The sequence below is a fragment of the Neoarius graeffei genome, chromosome 23 (genome assembly GCF_027579695.1).
Source record: "Neoarius graeffei isolate fNeoGra1 chromosome 23, fNeoGra1.pri, whole genome shotgun sequence".
NCBI lineage: Eukaryota > Metazoa > Chordata > Actinopteri > Siluriformes > Ariidae > Neoarius > Neoarius graeffei.
Genome location: NC_083591.1, coordinates 9,354,508 through 9,374,950, shown reverse-complemented (window position 1 = coordinate 9,374,950; position 20,443 = coordinate 9,354,508). Strand labels below are relative to the sequence as shown.

The following is a 20,443-nucleotide window of genomic DNA, read 5'->3' as shown; positions in this document are numbered from 1 at the left end:
AGCAAGCAGTTCATGTGAGGAAACCCACCAACATCCCAGAGTTGAAGCTGTTCTGTACGGAGGAATGGGCTAAAATTCCTCCAAGCCAGTGTGCAGGACTGATCAACAGTTACTGGAAACGTTTAGTTGCAGTTATTGCTGCACCAGATACTGAAAGCAAAGGTTCACATACTTTTGCCACTCACAGATATGTAATATTGGATCATTTTCCTCAATAAATAAATGACCAAGTATAATATTTTTGTCTCATTTGTTTCACTGGGTTCTCTTTATCTACTTTTAGGGCTTGTGTCAAAATCTGATGATGTTTTAGGTCATATTTATGCAGAAATATAGAAAATTCTAAAGGGTTCACAAACTTTTAAGCACCACTGTAACTTGTCCAATTTTGTGTAGCTTCCTGTAGTCTAAATGACAGTTCTGCTCCGCGATGCGAGTGGTAAGATGGCGGCCAGCTGGCGTCACTCTGACGAGCCTATGAGCTCTCCAGATTTTATCCAGAGCTCAGTGTTCCAGCTCACTCACTGTTGGTTCAGTGAGCTTGAAACTTATGGAAACACCTAGTGGTCGAATCTCTCACGTTGACTTGGTTTTTCAATAAAATTGTCGGAACTAAATCTTTTTATTTTTGGCTTTTTGGCCTATTAATTTCTGATTAAGGTTTTTTTTCTCATGAATGGAAAATTAAACCAATGGAAAATGGTTGCTGGTTTGTGACCGGGGCAACGGACAGAAATGGAAATTTTATAAAACACTGGATTTTCAAATGTTCATAACCTTTTTTTTTTTTAAAAGACAAATTTACAAACTTAAACAAGTTTTCAATTCAGACCCTCATGCTCCTTAATTTGATACATTACACAACACTCAGTGCGTTAAAGAAAATTGAATTTCTGCCGTTGCTCAACTGAAATCGAAGTTCTAAATGCCATGGAAACACCTTAGCTAGGCTGAAATCGAACCGAACTTGATTTCTCGTAATCGAGCTATACGACCTAGATTATGCGATTGTAGCCGAGCTACTTAGTGCATGTAAACCCTATTGAGCTACGTAGTCGAGCTACTTACTTCAGCGCTGCCCCTTCCGGAAGTGACGAGTGACGAGACCACAAGCGGGAAACACAACAGCCTCGGTCAGCATGACAACGAATCATGACAACGGCATGAATCTTTTCTTTTTGTGGCATTGTTTGCACTGTTAAAATTTAGCTCACTTACTGTATCACCAAATACATCTGTACAGCTGTTGCATAGCTGTGAATTGTGTACATAAACAAGTCATTGTATTTGTGTGTGTGTGTGTGTGTGTGTGTGTGTATATATACATGTCCAACATCTGAAGAATGTCAATAAAAACAAAACAGTTGAACTTTTTTGTGTGTTTATTAAGACATATAAGTTAAATTGTAAGCAAAAAAAATTTTTGTAAGCAAAAAATGGACTTTAGAAAAATATACAATTGTGCAAAATAAGTTGTCTTACAAAACAGTGGTCTGCGCAGGACAGTTTGTAGCCATACAGGCTGTTAGAGCAAGCCTAACAGCTTGAACACAGAACTAACTTTGTTTATACGCTTGAATAGCTCTTCTTCATGACGACAACCGGAAGTGCACCAACACGATGGGGCATGTAGCGCCACCTGTGGCTCGGGTGCACAATGTACCTCACACAGCTCGATTTCCTTGTGTGCATGTAGGATTGGATTTCTCTGGCACCCCTGCTGGGACCCTTAGCTCGATTACCGACAGTAGCTCGATTTGGATGTGCATGTAAACGCACTGACTATGACAGCTACTTTAAAAAATGGCCCGTTATTACTACTGTGGCTAGTTCTGCAAGATGCTCAGTACAACTTACAGCTCATTCCCTTATAAAACTGCCTTAAAAAAATTTTAAGGTCATTAAATATAAAATAACTCTGTTAACATTTGCAGTAAAAAAAAAAAAGTGTTTCCTACAGCAGTTGTATGTGCTTCTTTTCAGTTTTCACAACAAAATCTGTAAATTGACTGGATGGTCGGATTTTGCATACAACTATACGTAAAAACAATTGAAAAGGAAAAGTAAGAAAAAGAAAATGTTACATGCTTTAATACACAATTATACCCTATACTAACTTTTTAAATATAAGCATAGAAATTTCACAACAATATTACTACTACTAATTATAATGCTTTATTTTTACACAATATAAATGATAATTTAATTATTTAATACAGTAATGATTATTTTGTAATAAGATTAATATTTTCTTTGAATAAGATTTAGGACCAGTTCATGTCAGCTACTCAGTTATTTATAATAAATGTATTATTATTCACTTAAACCTCAGAGGTCTGTGGAACACCAGGTTATTTGGCTCCAGAAATCATTGAGTGCTCCATGGATCCTCATCATCCTGGCTATGGCACTGCAGTGGATATGTAAGTTAAGAAAAAAGAAAAACCTCTACCTTGTTTTAAAACACTACTGAACACGTATACAAAGTCCAAAGAATTTGAGCGAAAGTTTTGGCTTACAGTGGTGCTTGAAAGTTTGTGAACCCTTTAGAATTGTCTATATTTCTGCATAAATATGACCTAAAACATCATCAGATTTTCACGCAAGTCCTAAAAGTAGATGAAGAGAACCCAGTTAAACAAATGAGACAAAAATATTATACTTGGTCATTTATTTATTGAGGAAAATGATCCAATATTACATTTCTGTGAGTGGCAAAAGTATGTGAACCTTTGCTTTCAGTATCTGGTGTGACCCCCTTGTGCAGCAATAACTGCAACTAATGGCCCTTTTCCACTACCCTTTTTCAGCTCGCTTCAGCTCACTTCAGCCCGACACGGCTCGCGTTTCGACTACCAAAAACCAGCACGACTCAGCTCGTTTCAGCCCTGCTTAGCCCCTAAAACTCGCACCGTTTTGGAGTGGGGCTGAAGCGAGCCAAACCGTGCCGAGTGAGGTTGGGGGCGTGAGCAGACACTCCCCTGTGCACTGATTGGTGAGGAGGAGTGTCCTCACATGCCCACACACGCCCCGCGAGCGCGCTGGGATCTGTAAACACCGCAAACCCGGAAGAAGAATAATTATGAATTACGAGAATTTCTGAAGCCTTATGCGCCTCGCCTCATCTATACGCTCTTGCCAGTATCTGTCCGCGTTGTCGGTGACAACAAGCCACAGCACCAAGACCAGCAACACTAACGACTCCATGTCCTCCATGTTTATTGTTTACTATTCGGGTCGTGAGACTACCGCTTAAAAGATCACTGAATCAGTGACATACAGAGCATCGTGGACGAGTTCGCGGAGCGCAAGGCTCGCCGTATGCCCTTCAAATAATGCGCGCAGTAGGCTATTGATGTTTTATTATGAGCCATGTACAGTATGTCGCCTAATGTTTTTTTTGTTTCTGAGTTACATGTTCGTTTGAAGGACTTAATGTACAAACTAACATAGTTGCACCCCGTAGTGTTGAAATTGGTAAACACAGTGCATTCAGTGAGGTTTGCACCGCCCTCCTTTTATTTCTGACTCTTCCTGTCAGCGTTGCAACCTCTGAGCGCTCATTCGTATGCCCTTCAAATAATGTGCGCAGTATAGGCTATTGATGTTTTATTATGAGCCATGTACAGTATCCTAATGTTTTTTGTTTCTGAGTTACATGTTCGTTTGAAGGACTTGATGTACTAAATAACATAGTTGCACCCGGTAGTGTTGAAATTGGTAAACACCGCAGTTGCGGACATTTTGTAGCCTAAAATGATGTTATGATAAGCTTTAATAAAGGGCCCGGTCATTTGCCCTGCCCCCGGCCCGGCTCTGACTTGTTCCGCCACTGTCACTGATGTCACTGTTTGCGCTGCTTAACGGCATCACATGACGTCCACCCACTTTCGCTAACTCCACCCAATGTGTCCACCCACTTCCAGCCAGCACAGTTCAGCGCGGTTGTAGTCGAAATGCAACTCCAACAGCCCCGCTCAGCTCGACTCAGCTCGACTCGGCACGGCACGGCTCAGCCGCGTTTGTAGTGGAAAAGCGGCATAAACGTTCCTGGTAACTGTTGATCAGTTCTGCACACCAGCTTGGAGGAATTTTAGCCCGTTACTCCGTACAGAACAGCTTCAACTCTGGGATGTTGGTGGGTTTCCTCTCATGAACTGCTCGTTTCAGGTCCTTCCACAACATTTCGATTGGATTAAGGTCAGGACTTTGACTTGGCCATTCCAAAACATTAACTTTTAATTCTTCTTTAACCATTCTTTGGTAGAACGACTTGTGTGTTGCGGGTCATTGTCTTGCTGCATGACAATGCAGCAACTGCATTGTCATGGGATGACAATCAATGGGATTGTCATCCCATTGATTGAAAACACCTGACTCTGAATCTCACCTTCTCTTGAGATTCAGTTCATGGAAAGATGTCCTGACATTTTCCTTTAGAATTTGTTGGTATAATTCAGAATTCATTGTTCCATCAATGATGGCAAGCCGTCCTGGCCCAGATGCAGCAAAATAGGCCCAAACCATGATACTACCACCACCATGTTTCACGGATGGGATGAGGTTCTTATGCTGGAACGCAGCGTTTTCCTTTCTCCAAACATAACTCTTCTCATTTAAACCAAAAAGTTCTATTTTGGTCTCATCCATCCACAAAACATTTTTCCAGTAGCCTTCTGGCTTGTCCATGTGATCTTTAGCAAACTGCAGACGAGCAGCAATGTTATTTTTGGAGAGCAGTGGCTTTCTCCTTGCAACCCTGCCATGCACACCATTGTTGTTTAGTGTTCTCCTGATGGTGGACTCATGAAGATTAACATTAGCCAATGTGAGAGAGGCCTTCAGTTGCTTAGAAGTTACCCTGGGGTCCTTTGTGACCTCGCCGACTATTACACGCCTTGCTCTTAGAGTGATCTTTGTTGATCAACCACTCCTGGGGAGGGTAACAATGGTCTTGAATGTTCTCCATTTGTACACAATCTGTCTGACTGTGGATTGGTGGAGTCCAAACTCTTTAGAGATGGTTTTGTAACCTTTTCCAGCCTGATGAGCATCAACAACGCTTTTTCTGAGGTCCTCAGAAATCTCCTTTGTTCATGCAGTGATACACTTCCACAAACATGTGTTGTGAAGATCAGACTTAGATAGATTCCTGTTCTTTAAATAAAACAGGGTGCCCACTCACACCTGATTGTCATCCCATTGATTGAAAACACCTGACTCTATTTTCACCTTCAAATTAACTGCTAATCCTAGAGGTTCACATACTTGTGCCACTCACAGATATGTAATATTGGATCATTTTCCTCAATAAATAAATGACCAAGTATAATATTTTTGTCTCATTTGTTTAACTGGGTTCTCTTTATCTACTTTTAGGACTTGTGTGAAACTCTGATGTTGTTTTAGGTCATATTTATGCAGAAATGTAGACAATTCTAAAGGGTTCACAAACTTTCAAACACCACTGTATATGTTCATTTAAAAATCATCATTTAAAAATGTACCTTTGTAAAAAGAAATAATGATTATTGGGTTCTATGGTTGTCATATGAACCTGTTCCATACCTAATTTTAAGTGATTTTTGATCTTGGATTCTTGCATCTCTGGGATATAAGACGCTCACTAATCTGTTGCCACAGCTGGAGCGCTGGCGTGATCATGTACACACTGCTGGCTGGATCTCCTCCATTCTGGCACCGAAAACAGATGCTGATGCTGCGCATGATCCTGGCAGGAAACTATCAGTTCACATCGCCAGAGTGGGATGATCGCTCAGACACTGTTAAAGATCTGGTATGTAATGAACTTTTTAAAGGAAAACAGGATGCCTCACACACATGGTATACTCAGATTTTGTGCTGTGAATTTTTTACAACTCAAATAGACTAAATATGCAGTTGGAATAGGGTTGGCAGGTCGTGTGATATCACCTGACACATTTTCCTATAATGGCAACATTCCAAAGTGTTTTAATCCTCTTATACCAAAACAACTTGCTTACAATTAAAATTCTTTAGTTATTAATGAATGAGGTGTCATGGATTTTTACCTGTTTTTACAAGCAATTATAGAAAATCACGCGTGCTGATTGGTCAAGAATTTCGGACTATTTCTCGATAATCACCTCGAGTGACTCGGCAAAATGCCGGCCAATCGCATTGTCACGGTAAGTGAGGAAGAATTACAAATTATGAAAGAAAATGCTGTTCCTAAAAGCACTGAAGTTACTACTAAGTTTGGTCTAAAACTATTCAAAGGTAAGGTGGAATTGCGATTTATTTTATCGATTTTAAAAAAGTATTTAATGTGAATCGGCGTAGATAAGTGACACAAGCCTGCGTGCATTGCGTTTGCATGGCACTTTTGAAGTTTGAAACAAATGATTTTTCAATATGATTTTTAATTTATTTTTATAATTGCCTGTATATTTATACTAAAACAATTATCTGCCTAAGATCCAGTGAATATCGGTGAATATTAACCTCAGCTTCATCTCAGTTATTACTCACCGATATTCACTTTGCCTTCGGCGAATAATTGCGGTTTCATATACAACCCCGATTCCAAAAAAGTTGGGACAAAGTACAAATTGTAAATAAAAACGGAATGCAATGATGTGGTAGTTTCAAAATTCCATATTTTATTCAGAATAGAACATAGATGACATATCAAATGTTTACACTGAGAATATGTATCATTTAAAGAGAAAAATTAGGTGATTTTAAATTTCATGACAACACCACATCTCAAAAAAGTTGGGACAAGGTCATGTTTACCACTGTGAGACATCCCCTTTTCTCTTTACAACAGTCTGTAAACGTCTGGGGACTGAGGAGACAAGTTGCTCAAGTTTAGGGATAGGAATGTTAACCCATTCTTGTCTAATGTAGGATTCTAGTTGCTCAACTGTCTTAGGTCTTTTTTGTCGTATCTTCCGTTTTATGATGCGCCAAATGTTTTCTATGGGTGAAAGATCTGGACTGCAGGCTGGCCAGTTCAGTACCCGGACCCTTCTTCTATGCAGCCATGATGCTGTAATTGATGCAGTATGTGGTTTGGCATTGTCATGTTGGAAAATGCAAGGTCTTCCCTGAAAGAGACGTCGTCTGGACAGGAGCATATGTTGCTCTAGAACCTGGATATACCTTTCAGCATTGATGGTGTCTTTCCAGATGTGTAAGCTGCCCATGCCACACGCACTAATGCAACCCCATACCATCAAAGATGCAGGCTTCTGAACTGAGCGCTGATAACAACTTGGGTCGTCCTTCTCCTCTTTAGTCCGAATGACACGGCGTCCCTGATTTCCATAAAGAATTTCAAATTTTGATTCGTCTGACCACAGAACAGTTTTCCACTTTGCTACAGTCCATTTTAAATGAGCCTTGGCCCAGAGAAGAAGTCTGCGCTTCTGGATCATGTTTAGATACGGCTTCTTCTTTGAACTATAGAGTTTTAGCTGGCAACGGCGGATGGCACGGTGAATTGTGTTCACAGATAATGTTCTCTGGAAATATTTCTGAGCCCATTTTGTGATTTCCAATACAGAAGCATGCCTGTATGTGATGCAGTGCCGTCTAAGGGCCCGAACATCACGGGCACCCGGTATGGTTTTCCGGCCTTGACCCTTACGCACAGGGATTCTTCCAGATTCTTTGAATCTTTTGGTGATATTATGCACTGTAGATGATGATATGTTCAAACTCTTTGCAATTTTACACTGTCGAACTCCTTTCTGATATTGCTCCACTATTTGTCAGCGCAGAATTAGGGGGATTGGTGATCCTCTTCCCATCTTTACTTCTGAGAGCCGCTGCCACTCCAAGATGCTCTTTTTATACCCAGTCATGTTAATGACCTATTGCCAATTGACCTAATGAGTTGCAATTTGGTCCTCCAGCTGTTCCTTTTTTGTACCTTTAACTTTTCCAGCCTCTTATTGCCCCTGTCCCAACTTTTTTGAGATGTCTTGCTGTCATGAAATTTCAAATGAGCCAATATTTGGCATGAAATTTCAAAATGTCTCACTTTCGACATTTGATATGTTGTCTATGTTCTATTGTGAATACAATATCAGTTTTTGAGATTTGCAAATTATTGCATTCCGTTTTTATTTACAATTTGTACTTTGTCCCAACTTTTTTGGAATCGGGGTTGTAAATACGCAGATGATTATAGAAAATCACGCACACTGATTGGTCAAGAAATTCGGACTGTTTAATAATTATTCGCCGAAGGCAAAGTGAATCTCGGTGAAGTATGAATTTTTTTTAAAAAAATAATAAATACCTGTGTATTTATACTAAAGCTGCTATCTGCCTCAGGCTAAGTAAATATTGGTGAATAATAACCTTGAGTTAATTTCAGTCATTATTCACTGATGTTCATTTCGCCTTCAGCAGATAATTGTTAACTGTGACATTTTTGCTTGTGAAACGTCTGTGATACAAGTTAGATCCTGTTTTTGCTTACTTTATAGAATCAGAATCGCTTTATTAATCCCCGGAGGGAAATTCAAATTTGCTACCAAGCTCCTGAATCAAAGAAGAAATAAACATGTCTAAAAATAGAAGATAAAATCGTCTGAAAAAAGAATAAATAAAAATAAAATAAATTTAAATAAGTTCAGTAACTTAAGTAAAAGCGAAATGAAGTGATTTTATACACAATGATTCCTAGATACATATATTGCACCTGAGTTAAGGATACAGTATACATGGTAAGACAGTGTACCACAGTTATACAGTGGCATTGTACAGCTTGACTGCAACAGGTAAGAATGATTTCTTGTGTGTCTCAGTTGTGCACGTGGACGAATCAGCTGTTTACTGAACGTGCTTCTGTGGCTGATCAGCTCCTCATGTAGAGGGTGGGAAGGACAGTCTAAGCTTGTTTTTATTTTGGACAGTGTCCTCTTCTCCAACACCACTGTCAGAGAGTCCAGTTCCACGCCTACAACATGGCCGGCCTTCCTGATGATCTTACTGAGTCTGTTAGTGTCCTTCACCTTCAAGCCGCTGCCCCGGCAGACAACAGCGTACAGCAGGGTTCATCAAACTACGGCCTGCGGGCCGACTCTGGCCCTCCAGCCCCTCTGCCCCCCACCACTTGAACCGGCCCTATGAGGCAATCCCCAAAAGTGGTCATGGCCTATTTTTTTTTAAATTGCTTTTTGGCAAATAATAACATGTCTGCATCTTGTATTTTGTTGATTTTATCAATTAAAATTGATATTTAGTTATAAAATGAACTATGCATATTTTCTGAATTTTCATCATATGCTCGCGATCAAGCAGTGACAGGCAGCGCACGCGCAGAGAACTGTCAGTGTTCAGGACAGCAAAATGGCTAGCGGTCAGCGAAAAGCTGACAGAGAGTGCAGAGTTTTTAAAGAACAGTGGACCACCGATTATTTTTTCGTTCAGTGTAAGGACCGTGCAGTTTGTCTTGTATGTAAAGAAAGTGTGTCGGTTTTCAAAGAATATAATCTGCGTCGTCACTACAAAACCCACCACAAAGAGTATGCTAGTTTGCGAGGGCAAACAAGAGAAGACAGGATTCGGAGGATGAAATGTGGACTGGCTGCACAACAGAATGTATTCCTTCACCAAACCCAGATCAACCAGGCTGCTGTCCGAGCTAGCTATAAGGTAGCTCACCTACTAGCTACCCATGGAAAGCCGTTTACTGATGGAGACTTTGTTAAAATATGCATGCTTGCTGTGGCCGAGGAAGTGTGTCCCGACAAGAAGGATGCGCTCAATGCGGTGAGTCTCTCCGCACCTACTATGACCAGGCGAACCGAAGATTTGGGGGACAACGTGTATGACCAGCTGAATGAGAAAGCGTCAGAATTCGAGCTTTTTGCTTTGGCCATGGATGAGAGCAATGACGTGCAGGACACAGCACAACTGCTGTGATCTATTGATCTATTGCTCATATTATTATAATTTCACTGTTTTTTTTATGTATTTATTTTATAGGCCTATTTATTTGACCTTTATTAAGTGCTGCACACAATTATTATTAATATTATTAATAATATCAACAGGCCTACCTACAATTTATAATTTTCCACTCACCTTTGCCAGTGTCAATCACCTCAACTAGGCAGATGTTTCTTAACTTGACAGCTTTGATGTTATTTTTATTAGAAAATAAATAAATGGAATATCTGTGGTATTTCAAATTAAAACAAAGTGTGAAGACTCAATTACTACTTTTGCAAACCACTAGTAAAGATAAACAAATATGTGCCAGGAATCAAGTGTTGATATAGTAGTGTGGATATAGTAGTGGGGATGGCTGTGCCAGGCTAGTAATCTCTACTACACAATGAGGCCTGCTGGTGGTCATATTTGTCTGGGTCATACAATTCTATGTTATATAGCTGACCCGACCCCGGCCTCCCATCACAGTCAGGAACGACAATGTGGCCCCCAGAGAAAAAAGTTTGGTGACCCCTGGCGTACAGGATGGCACTGGCCACCACAGACTCACAGAACATCCGCAGCATCGTTCGGCAGATATTGAAGGACCTCAGCCGTCTCAGAAAATAGAGACAGCTCTGGCCCTTTTTGTATACAGTGTCCACGTTTTTGGACCAGTCCAGTTTATTATAAGTACACCCCCAGGTACTTATATTCCTCCACCATGTCCACACTGACCCCTTGGATGTCAACAGTGTTCACCGGAGCCCTGATTCTCTTCAGATCGACCACCAGTTCTTTCGTCTTCGTCACGTTGAGCTGTAGGTGGTTCTTCCTGCTCCATGTGACAAAGTTGTCCACCACCGTCCTGTACTCGTTCTTATCACCACCGGTAATACGTCCAACCACTGTAGAGCCATCAGAAAATTTCTGGAGGTGGCAGGTCTCCGTGCAGTAGTTGAAATCAGTGGTGTAGAGAGTGAAAAGGAAAGGAGAAAGGACAGTCCCTTGCGGAACCCCGGTGTTGCTGATCACTCTGTCCGACACACAGCACTGCAAGCGCACATACTGTGGTCTGCCAGTCAAATAATCCACAATCCAGGACACCAGTGGGGCATCCACCTGCATCACTGTCAACTTCTCACCCTTATGATGCCAACTTTATAGACATCATAAGTAAACATCAACAGTCATTCGTCCACCGGTCCCTCTTTTTTTCCTTCTTGTGAAGTTAATAAAACAAAAAATGCAGCTTGTCATGTTACAGGAAAACTGCAACAGGGCAAAGCCCTCTGGTATGAAGACACTCTTGTGGTGGAAAACCGACTAACCATTAAAATGCACTGACACTGGAGACTCCTCCTATAAACGCTTCCTTACAAAAAAGTTCAGTGACATTTTTCTTTGTCAAATAACACATTTAAAAAAAATTGTTTCGGATTAGGGCTAGGTTATGTAGATCGCCTGCCATACATGTGGGCATGAAGTGCAATAGAAACAATAACATTAGAATGAGCGCATGAATATAAACTGTTGGCACTACTGTTGGAACTGTGATACCATTAATAGCACTGAATGTGAACAAAATATATATTAAAAAAATACAGTTTTTGTTTTCAGATCTCCAAAATGTTGGTGGTGAATCCAGAGCAACGCTACACAGCCACTGATGCTTTAAATCACCCGTTCTTTCAGCAGTATGTGGTCGAGGAGGTGCGACATTTCAGTCCATACAGGAAGTTTAAAGTGAGTAAAGTTTAAATAAAGTAAACCACACCCAAAACTTCTAGTCTGTTTTAACAAAGCAAGTTTGGTGCGTGAACAAAGTGCAGTGATTTAATGCTGAAGACTTAAGGCTTACCTTTTTTAAATCTTTGTTTTATTATATTCCTCAGGAATTTTAATATGGTATAGATGTTTTTGTGAACTGCACTGAAGCTCTTGTTGAATTCAAAAGAGTAAATGAGAGATTTTATCTTGAACATACAGAAAACATCTCATCTCATTATCTCTACCCGCTTTATCCTGTTCTACAGGGTCGCAGGCAAGCTGGAGCCTATCCCAGCTGACTACGGGCGAAAGGCGGGGTACACCCTGGACAAGTTGCCAGGTCATCACAGGGCTACAGAAAACATTTTAATACAAAATAAAAAGTCAACAAAATATGTACATGCTGAGACACACAGATACTTTGAGGGTTCTTTGGATAGTTTAGGATGAGATTCCACATGGGACCTTTTCTAATAATGAAACACTCAGTTGTAGGGTTTTACATAGAACCTTTAAGTGTTCTTTAATCATTTTAATCACTTTGTCATTACCAACAATATATAATTTTACCAGGAATCGTTGGTGGATAAAGCACGTTAGAACATATGCATGGAATTAACATAAGCATGCATATTGTGTCCAAATGTTAAAGGTAGACTGCCTTTCAGATTTTTCAAGTGTAGGTCATAAAAAGAATTTTCCGACACCCAGTTATTTTTGTTTAGTGGACCGAAAGCTACTGAATTCGAATCACAGACTTCCAATTTTATTAGCTTTTTTAAATAGAACAATTAATGAATTTGGAGCCACATGGCCCGAAATTCTCTGCTATTTTTTCCTGCTTCACGATGACGCAATACAAGATACTACATCATGCATCACGTGGTGGGCTTTCCCCGTTTGCGCAAGGCATTGTGGGATACAAATTTGAAACAAGAGAGAACAATGGAGGATGCAAATGAAACGTGAAAGACCGACTACAGTAACAGAAAGCGAGAAGAAAAGACGTTATGTTGCGAAGGAAAGGAAATGCAGGACCAAACTAATAAATATCGGCACTCAGCGAGCACCTCAGTGTTACCCCTTTTCCACCAAATCAGTTCCAGGGCTGGTTTGGGGCCAGTGCTGGTGCTGGTTCACAACTCGTTCAACTTGCGAGCCAGCTGAGAACCAGTTTGCTTTTCCATAGCTCGCGGTGCTAAGGGAAGCCACATCATTACGTTGCTGTATACGTCAGTTACGTCGCTACGTTTGCATAAACCTTGGCGCGAATATCGAAGCAAAAGCAACGCGGAAGAAGCAGCAGCAGCAACAACAACAACAATAATAATAATGGATGACTTCGCGTTTGTACAGCTGCTGCTTCTCGTCGCTTAAAAATGGTGATCTTTCGTGGTCTTGTTATTGTTGTTGGTCTTAACAACTCCACCCCCCGCTGACATAAGCGGTTCTTTCCTCTGGCCCAGCAAAGAGCTGGTGCTAGCCTGGAACCGGTTTTTCTGGCCCCAGAGCCAGTTCTTTGTCAGTGGAAACAGAAAACGCGGTTCCAAACTAAGCACTGGCCCTGAACCAGCCCTGGAACTGCTTTGGTGGAAAAGGGGCATGTGATCAGCTGTTCATTTAGCGACAGAATCATGTAACTGTCAGTGCACAGTCAAGGTAAGCCTGTAGATGACAGTAATGCAACACTGGATGCCAGCTGCTGTAAAACCCAAAAGATGAAGAAGACGAAGGTAAGCATGTGCCTGCGCACACGGACTTCCTCTGTCTGCTTGACTGCACAAAGCGAGCGATTTCATGCACATTATTTGCTTTAATCCCCTCAAGTTAAATAACTTCCCAGCCACATAATGGCCTGGTTTTTTTTTAAAGATATTGCAGAAATAAACATATCAATGACCAAATTTCAGAGGGAACTAAATTTCACTGATTTTATGAAATCGAAAGGCCGTCGAGTTTTAACTAAATGTCAGAGTAGCTAGTAAAACTTAGATAGTAATGTCCTCAAAATAAAACATAAATTAATAAAGACATTCCATACAATTGTGTGCTTCCAGCTTTGAGGCAACAGTGTGGACGAGAACTACATGTGGGTGTGACCATCAGGAGTCCACAAACCTTTGGCCATATAGTATATGAATGTTAGGATTAGGACACACACACACACGCACACACACGTGCGCGCACACACAGCTGTGGTCAGAAGTTTACATACAGTGACATGAATGTCATCTTGGATATGAATGTCATGGCAATATTTGGGATTTCAGTAATTTCTTTGAACTGTTTTTTTTTTCTGTGGCAGAATCATTGTACAGCATACATCTTTAATTAAAAAAACCACTAGAATTTGGTGCACAAGTTTTAATTTTCTTTGGGTTTTCTGAAATCAACACAGGCTCAAAATTATACATTTCGGGTCAAAAATTTACATACGCTTACTCGGATTATTAATTCAGAGGTGCTGAAACTACCAAAATGTCTCTTATCTTGCCAAAGCCGAGGTCTCTTAACTTCCTGTGAGTGATCATGATTGACTACAGCTGGTAGCTTCTCTGTGCCTTCATAAAAAGGGTTTGTTTACAGCACTCATTGGATTGACCAACACACAGTAAAATGGGAAAGTCCAAGGAGCTCAGTGCAGATCTGAGAAAGAGGATCACAGATGTACACCACTCCAGAATGTCTCTTGAAGTCATTTCTAAACAACTGCAAATACCAAGATCAGTTCAAACAATTGTATCCAAGTTATTGTGAGGTGTAGTCACTTTTCTTTAAGAAAACCCAAACTGTCACCCTCAGCTGAAAGGAAATTGGTTTGGATGGTCAGGAACAACCCGGGAACCACCATGGCACAGCCCTGCCATGAACTGGAAGCTGATGGATCACTGTCTACAGTTCAGATCACCATGGACTAAGAGGCTGCTATCCAAGAAATAACCCCCTGCTCCAAAATTGATACCTTCAAGCTTAACTAAAGTTTGAAGCTGACCACACGGACAAAGAAGAAGCCTTCTGTAGGAAAGCTGTATGGTCAGATGAGACAAAGATTGAGTGGTTTGGCCACAATGACCACCATGTACAGAGGGACACTGTACCAGCTGTCTGAGGGAGTTTTTCCTTGCCACCGTCGCCACAGGCTTGCTCATTGGAGATAGATTAGGGATAAAATTAGCTCATGTTTTAAGTCGTTCAAATTCTGTAAAGCTGCTTTGCGACAATGTTTGTTGTTAAAAGTGCGATACAAATAAACTTGACTTGACTTGGTGGTGGTGGTAGGATCATCATGCTCTGGGGCTGTTTTGCTGCCAGTGGAACTGGTTCATTACACAGAGTGGATGGAATAATGAAGAAGGAGGACTACCTCAGAATTCTTCAACATAAACCATCAGAAACTTGAACACGACTTGGGACTTGGGAGTTACAACAGGACAATGAACCCAAACACGCATCAGAGCTGGTTGTGGAGGATAAAGCAGGCTCACATTAAGCTCTTAAAACAAGTCCTGACTTCAACCCTATTGAAAATATATGGACCATGCTCATAAGTTGAGTCCATGCCAAGAAAAAAAAAACAAATTTAATTGAACTGTACTAATTCTACCATGAAGAGTCATGAAATATCCAACCAGAATTCTGCCAGAAGCTTGTTCATGGTAAACAAAAATGTTTGGTCAATGTGAATCTTGCGAAGAGACATTTTACCAATATTAGGTGTGCTGTATGTATATTTTGGACCCTATATGTAAATTTTTGACCCTGTATTGATTTCAGAAAACCCAAAGAAAATTAAAACTTGTGCACCAAATTCTAGTGTTTTTTTTTAATTAAAGATGTATGCTGTACAATGATTCTGCCACAGAAAAAGAACAGTTCAAAGAAATTACTGAAAGCCCAAATATTGCCATGACATTCATATCCAAGATGACATTCATGTCACTGTATGTAAACTTCTGACCACAACTGAGTGTGTGTGTGTGTGTGTGTGTGTGTGTGTGTGTGTAAAAATATAAATAAAACTCAATGTTCCATTACTGGAATGTGTACAAATTTTGAGGTTTGAAGAGAAAGTGAGTCTGTTAGATACGGAGGCCCTAAAGGGACGTGTTTCAAAAAAAATTAGAAAGTTTCTGGTGCACACGAGAAACTACCTGAGAGAAGCCTGAACTCCGTAAAAATAATGACGTGTTTCTGACAGCAGAATGGCCGTACAGAGGGGTATATTCAAGAACACGAAATATTACAGAAGATATCAAAAATCAACTAATGGACAATGTGCACATCAGATTATTTCGACTATCTATCTATCTATCTATCTATCTATCTATCTATCTATCTATCTATCTATCTATCGGTTTGTTGGTTTGTTTGTTTGTTATTTTTACACATCCATTTGGGGGCTTTGTAACTAGGCAATCCTTCCAAATACATGATTGGTTGTGGGCCACCCAATTTAAGTTTTGCAAGTTAAAGTTTATATCCACAGAAACCTGATAGATTAATGATTTTAGACTTGTACTGTAGGTATAATAAGGTGTCAATGTAAATGGGAGAATTTAAAAGGACAAGATTTTGGATGATTGCATTTTAATTACTTCTTATATCTTCTATAAAAGTATGTAATAATGTACAATTGTTGTCCACTTCTGTTCCCAGGTCATCTGTATGACTGTCCTTGCTTCAGTGCGCATTTACTGCAACTATCGTCGTGCCAAACCCGTCAACAAGGACGTGATCAAGAGTGACCCCTATGCGGTGAAACCGATTCGCAAACTCATCGATGCCTGTGCATTCAAGATCTATGGACACTGGGTGAAGAAGGGCCAGACACAGAACAGAGCAGCCCTGTTCGAGAACAGCCCGAAGGCCATTTTACTTTCTATAGCAGCTGAGGCTGAAAATTCATCATTGCGAACGTGGTAGATGAAAACGAGACATCTTTAATGAAGAAAAAGGGAAAATAAGAAAGTGGCTTGATCATGAATGTTGCAGATCCTTTTTCTGGAATGTATTGCTGTGCTGAATTCAAGAATCTGCCTTGTAATCTTATTGTACAATGGTCAGTGTTTCAAATATTTTTGTTATAATTTATTTGAAAGTAATGAGAGTAACTCCAAATTGTACTCAAATTCATTTTGTTTGACATTATGGAAGCCGGCGGCACGGTGGTGTAGTGGTTAGTGCTGTCGCCTCACAGCAAGAAGGTCCTGGGTTCGAGCCCCGGGGCTGGCGAGGGCCTTTCTGTGTGGAGTTTGCATGTTCTCCCCGTGTCTGCGTGGGTTTCCTCCGGGTGCTCCGGTTTCCCCCACAGTCCAAAGACATGCAGGTTAGGTTAACTGGTGACTCTAAAATTGACCGTAGGTGTGAATGTGAGTGTGAATGGTTGTCTGTGTCTATGTGTCAGCCCTGTGATGACCTGGCGACTTGTCCAGGGTGTACCCCGCCTTTCGCCCATAGTCAGCTGGGATAGGCTCCAGCTTGCCTGCGACCCTGTAGAAGGATAAAGCGGCTAGAGATAATGAGATGAGATTATGGAAGCCGAAATATTTGTATATCTCCAGGGCTACAGCAATAGATGGATGCTGAAACCTCATTAGTAAGCTTTCACAATCCCCACATATGTACAGTGTAGCAGAAATGGGCATTTTTTATGATGTACTCATAAAACTATTTAACTTGTATGTATTTATGCAGCAATATGAAAGAGATATGGCCTCGAATGAGTTCTGCTTGGCACCTCTTAACTGCTACGGAGGAAGAGAATCACCCGAATACCATCTTGTGTGCATGCAGGTGAATATGAATGTGTTGGTATGGGTAATTACAGCATGCCACAGCACAGGTGTTGGCATTTCTCTGGGGATGTTTCTGAAAGGGGCAAAGAATGTGTCTCTACCACAGTTCCCCAGCAGCCTTGTGTAGGATTCAACCATTGTGCTGGAGTACCTTACCGTACAAGTCTATAAAAGTTGCCAAACTGGAATGGGGTTCTACAAAAAAAAAAAGAAAAGAGTTGAGAACACTGTGTACTCTGGTGATAAGCTTTGCTTTAAAGTGCTGGTGGCCAGGTGATTCTAAGGTGGCTAATGTGACATGCCACTCTACAGGGAGTGTCTCCTAATCATGGGCATTAGTTAGATGCAGGCTTCTGTTACCTGGGCAACATGATGTGGTCAAAACCCTAGCTGATCTTAAACCTAAAAGTGTGTTGGTTTTTCATGACATTCAGTGTGTTTATATGCACATTAATATTCCAGTATTATTCCAAATTTGATACAGATTGTATAAACAGCATATTCCATTTGGATATTCTGAATTTGGCATTATTCTGAATTTAGCATTTTCCAATTAAGACGTTGGATATGCTGATATTATTCGGATTTTAGGAGCAATCTTTGGACGTGTACAGCATATTTGGACTATGTGGTCTCAGTTGGGGTTTTTACGACAGTTTTCGACACACGGCCTCGTACCTGTTCACGGTCAGCTCTGACAATTATGTGCGTGGCTGCATGGAATATTAATTTTCATTCGCAATGTACACAGCTTATTGTCTTTTTCTAAATTAGGGGGGAAAAACTGAATATTTTGCACATGTAAACAAAGAGAATGTGGCGTATTTTTTTCCCATGTGATTCTCACTGGCAGTTAAGATGCTTAATATATACATCTAACACATATTCTAATAATAATGTCAATAAGGGTGTAGAATAACATTATATCTTTGACATTCAGTGAATTAACTTTGATAGAACAAGTAACCTAATCAGACCAAAATTTTAGTAATCTTGACATGAAAACTAAACGAATAAACGCTTTCTCAGCACATTCACAAAAGGCACAAGAATTTTCAATGTTCATACTGTATATCTGGATGCTTATCTATCTGCAATTGCAGTTCTCACTACTAATGTAGTAGTATGTGATTGGATAAGGTGGTTCCTGTCACCTGTCCATGGGCGTCGCCACCATTGAGTGAAGCGAATCTCAGCGCGAGCGGAGACATTTTTGGTGCAGCTGCTGGAAAGTGGAGGAGGTGACGTCAGCCCCATTGCAACCTCACAATGTCTTGCTTTTGCTAAAACCTTATTCTTTTGTGATATGCCCTCAAAATTAACCCTAGGCCACGTTAAATTAATATTCAACTAAACAATGAAATAAGCTTAGCCTAATGGGGTATTCTTGGTTGATGATGAATTGTTTGCAGTATTTGCTCCTCCCCAGACACAATGGACATAAGGACATTCTTTACAAAGAAGTGGAAAGTAAGTCAAAATTTCCCCACAATGGAAATGTTAGTTCAGTTAGCTGGTTAGTCAATGTTAGATGTATCAGCTAGCTTATTGTTAGCTATCATTTAATTCAACCCCAGTATACCTACCTTATTGTAATGCCAAGAATGAGGTCAAGTCTGCTCTGATGATATTTATTGATTCCTTGTTGTGATTTGAAGAACTTGTTTTGTCTGGTCTTTGCCAGTTTTCTGGAAAGTAACATGGGAAATCAGTGTATGGGGAAGGAATAGTAGAAAGGAAAGCGATGGAGAGAGATGGATGTTATTCCAGGTGGATTGTGAAGGAAAGGGGGATAAAAGTTATGAAGTGGTAGAAATTGTGGTGGCACCAATGTAAGGAGTTATATCTATAAATCTATTTGTTATACTAATCTGTAAATGTTACTGTAGTACCACCATTGCATGTAGGTTGACAAAACTGCACTTGTTCATTGTGTGAAGTTCTCTTTTATGTCATTGCTTGACAGTGTGATTTTGTGTGAAAAAAGTAAAATGCACCCACTAAAGTCACTGCTGGTGGTTAACAAAATTGCACCTGTTCATTGTGCATACCTGCAAACTCGTCAGAGAAAAAAAGGTGACAGTGTCCGGGGGGGTGCGGATAATGGTGACGCCGAACTCAAGTAAGTGTTAAGAAATAAGAAAACAATAAAAGAACCAAAACACAAATTATATTATACTGAAAAACATTTATTTTTTCCTTCTCTAGCCTGGACAAGGGCTTCACAAACACTCTTACGCACGCAAACACCATGGAGGGAAACTGAAAAACACTATTTTTCAGTATGTTTTGCATGAATAATGAAAATGAATGAATATGTTTTACTTGAAAAACATTCATTTTTTTTTCTTCTTAGCCTGGACAAGGGTTTCACAAGCTCGCGTTCGTTGTTTGGCCGCATGCCTCCTTCTGGCCAGAGCCTCCTCTTCTGCCTTGGTTCTTCTGGCTCTTCCATAACGTGTCGTTAATCAGGGTACACTGTAAACCCGAATAAGTTAGCAGTACTCAAAAAAATTGACGTAATAAGTTACAGCAATTTTTTTAAGTTGATGAACTTAAAAGTTACAATTTCCAGAACTTACCTGTACTCAAAACCTTTGATAACAGCTTAATTAAAATTGCGCATGTAACTAATATATTTAGAGTAACCATTACTCATGATTTCCGGATTTTTAATTGAATCTTTTGATTAAAGTTTAATTGAAATTGTTCACATACCTCAAGTCAAATATTTGCAGTAATTGCTAGTCATAATTTTCCGTCTTGTACTTGAACCTTTTGATTAAAGTTTAATTAAAATTGCTCACATAACTGAAGTCAAATATTTGCTCTAAGTGTTAGTCATAAATTCCAAGTATTGTAATTGAATCTTTTAATAACAGACAAATCAAAAGTGCTCATATATAACTACTCAAACATTTGCAGTAAGCATTACTCATCGTTTC

General features: G+C 40.1%; 1 protein-coding gene across 1 annotated transcript in view; it reads left to right on the top strand.

Annotated features, from left to right (window-relative positions):
• Positions 1-19,925, top strand: part of phkg1a (phosphorylase kinase, gamma 1a (muscle)) — a 52,734-nt gene extending 32,809 nt beyond the window's left edge. Inside the window, exons 7-10 of the mRNA XM_060905721.1 lie at positions 2,333-2,423; positions 5,644-5,797; positions 11,554-11,679; positions 16,360-19,925. Of these exons, the coding sequence (XP_060761704.1) occupies positions 2,333-2,423; positions 5,644-5,797; positions 11,554-11,679; positions 16,360-16,626 (638 nt within the window). The 3' untranslated portion in view covers positions 16,627-19,925. The remainder of the gene's footprint in view (positions 1-2,332; positions 2,424-5,643; positions 5,798-11,553; positions 11,680-16,359) is intronic.
• Positions 19,926-20,443: the final 518 nt, after the last annotated feature.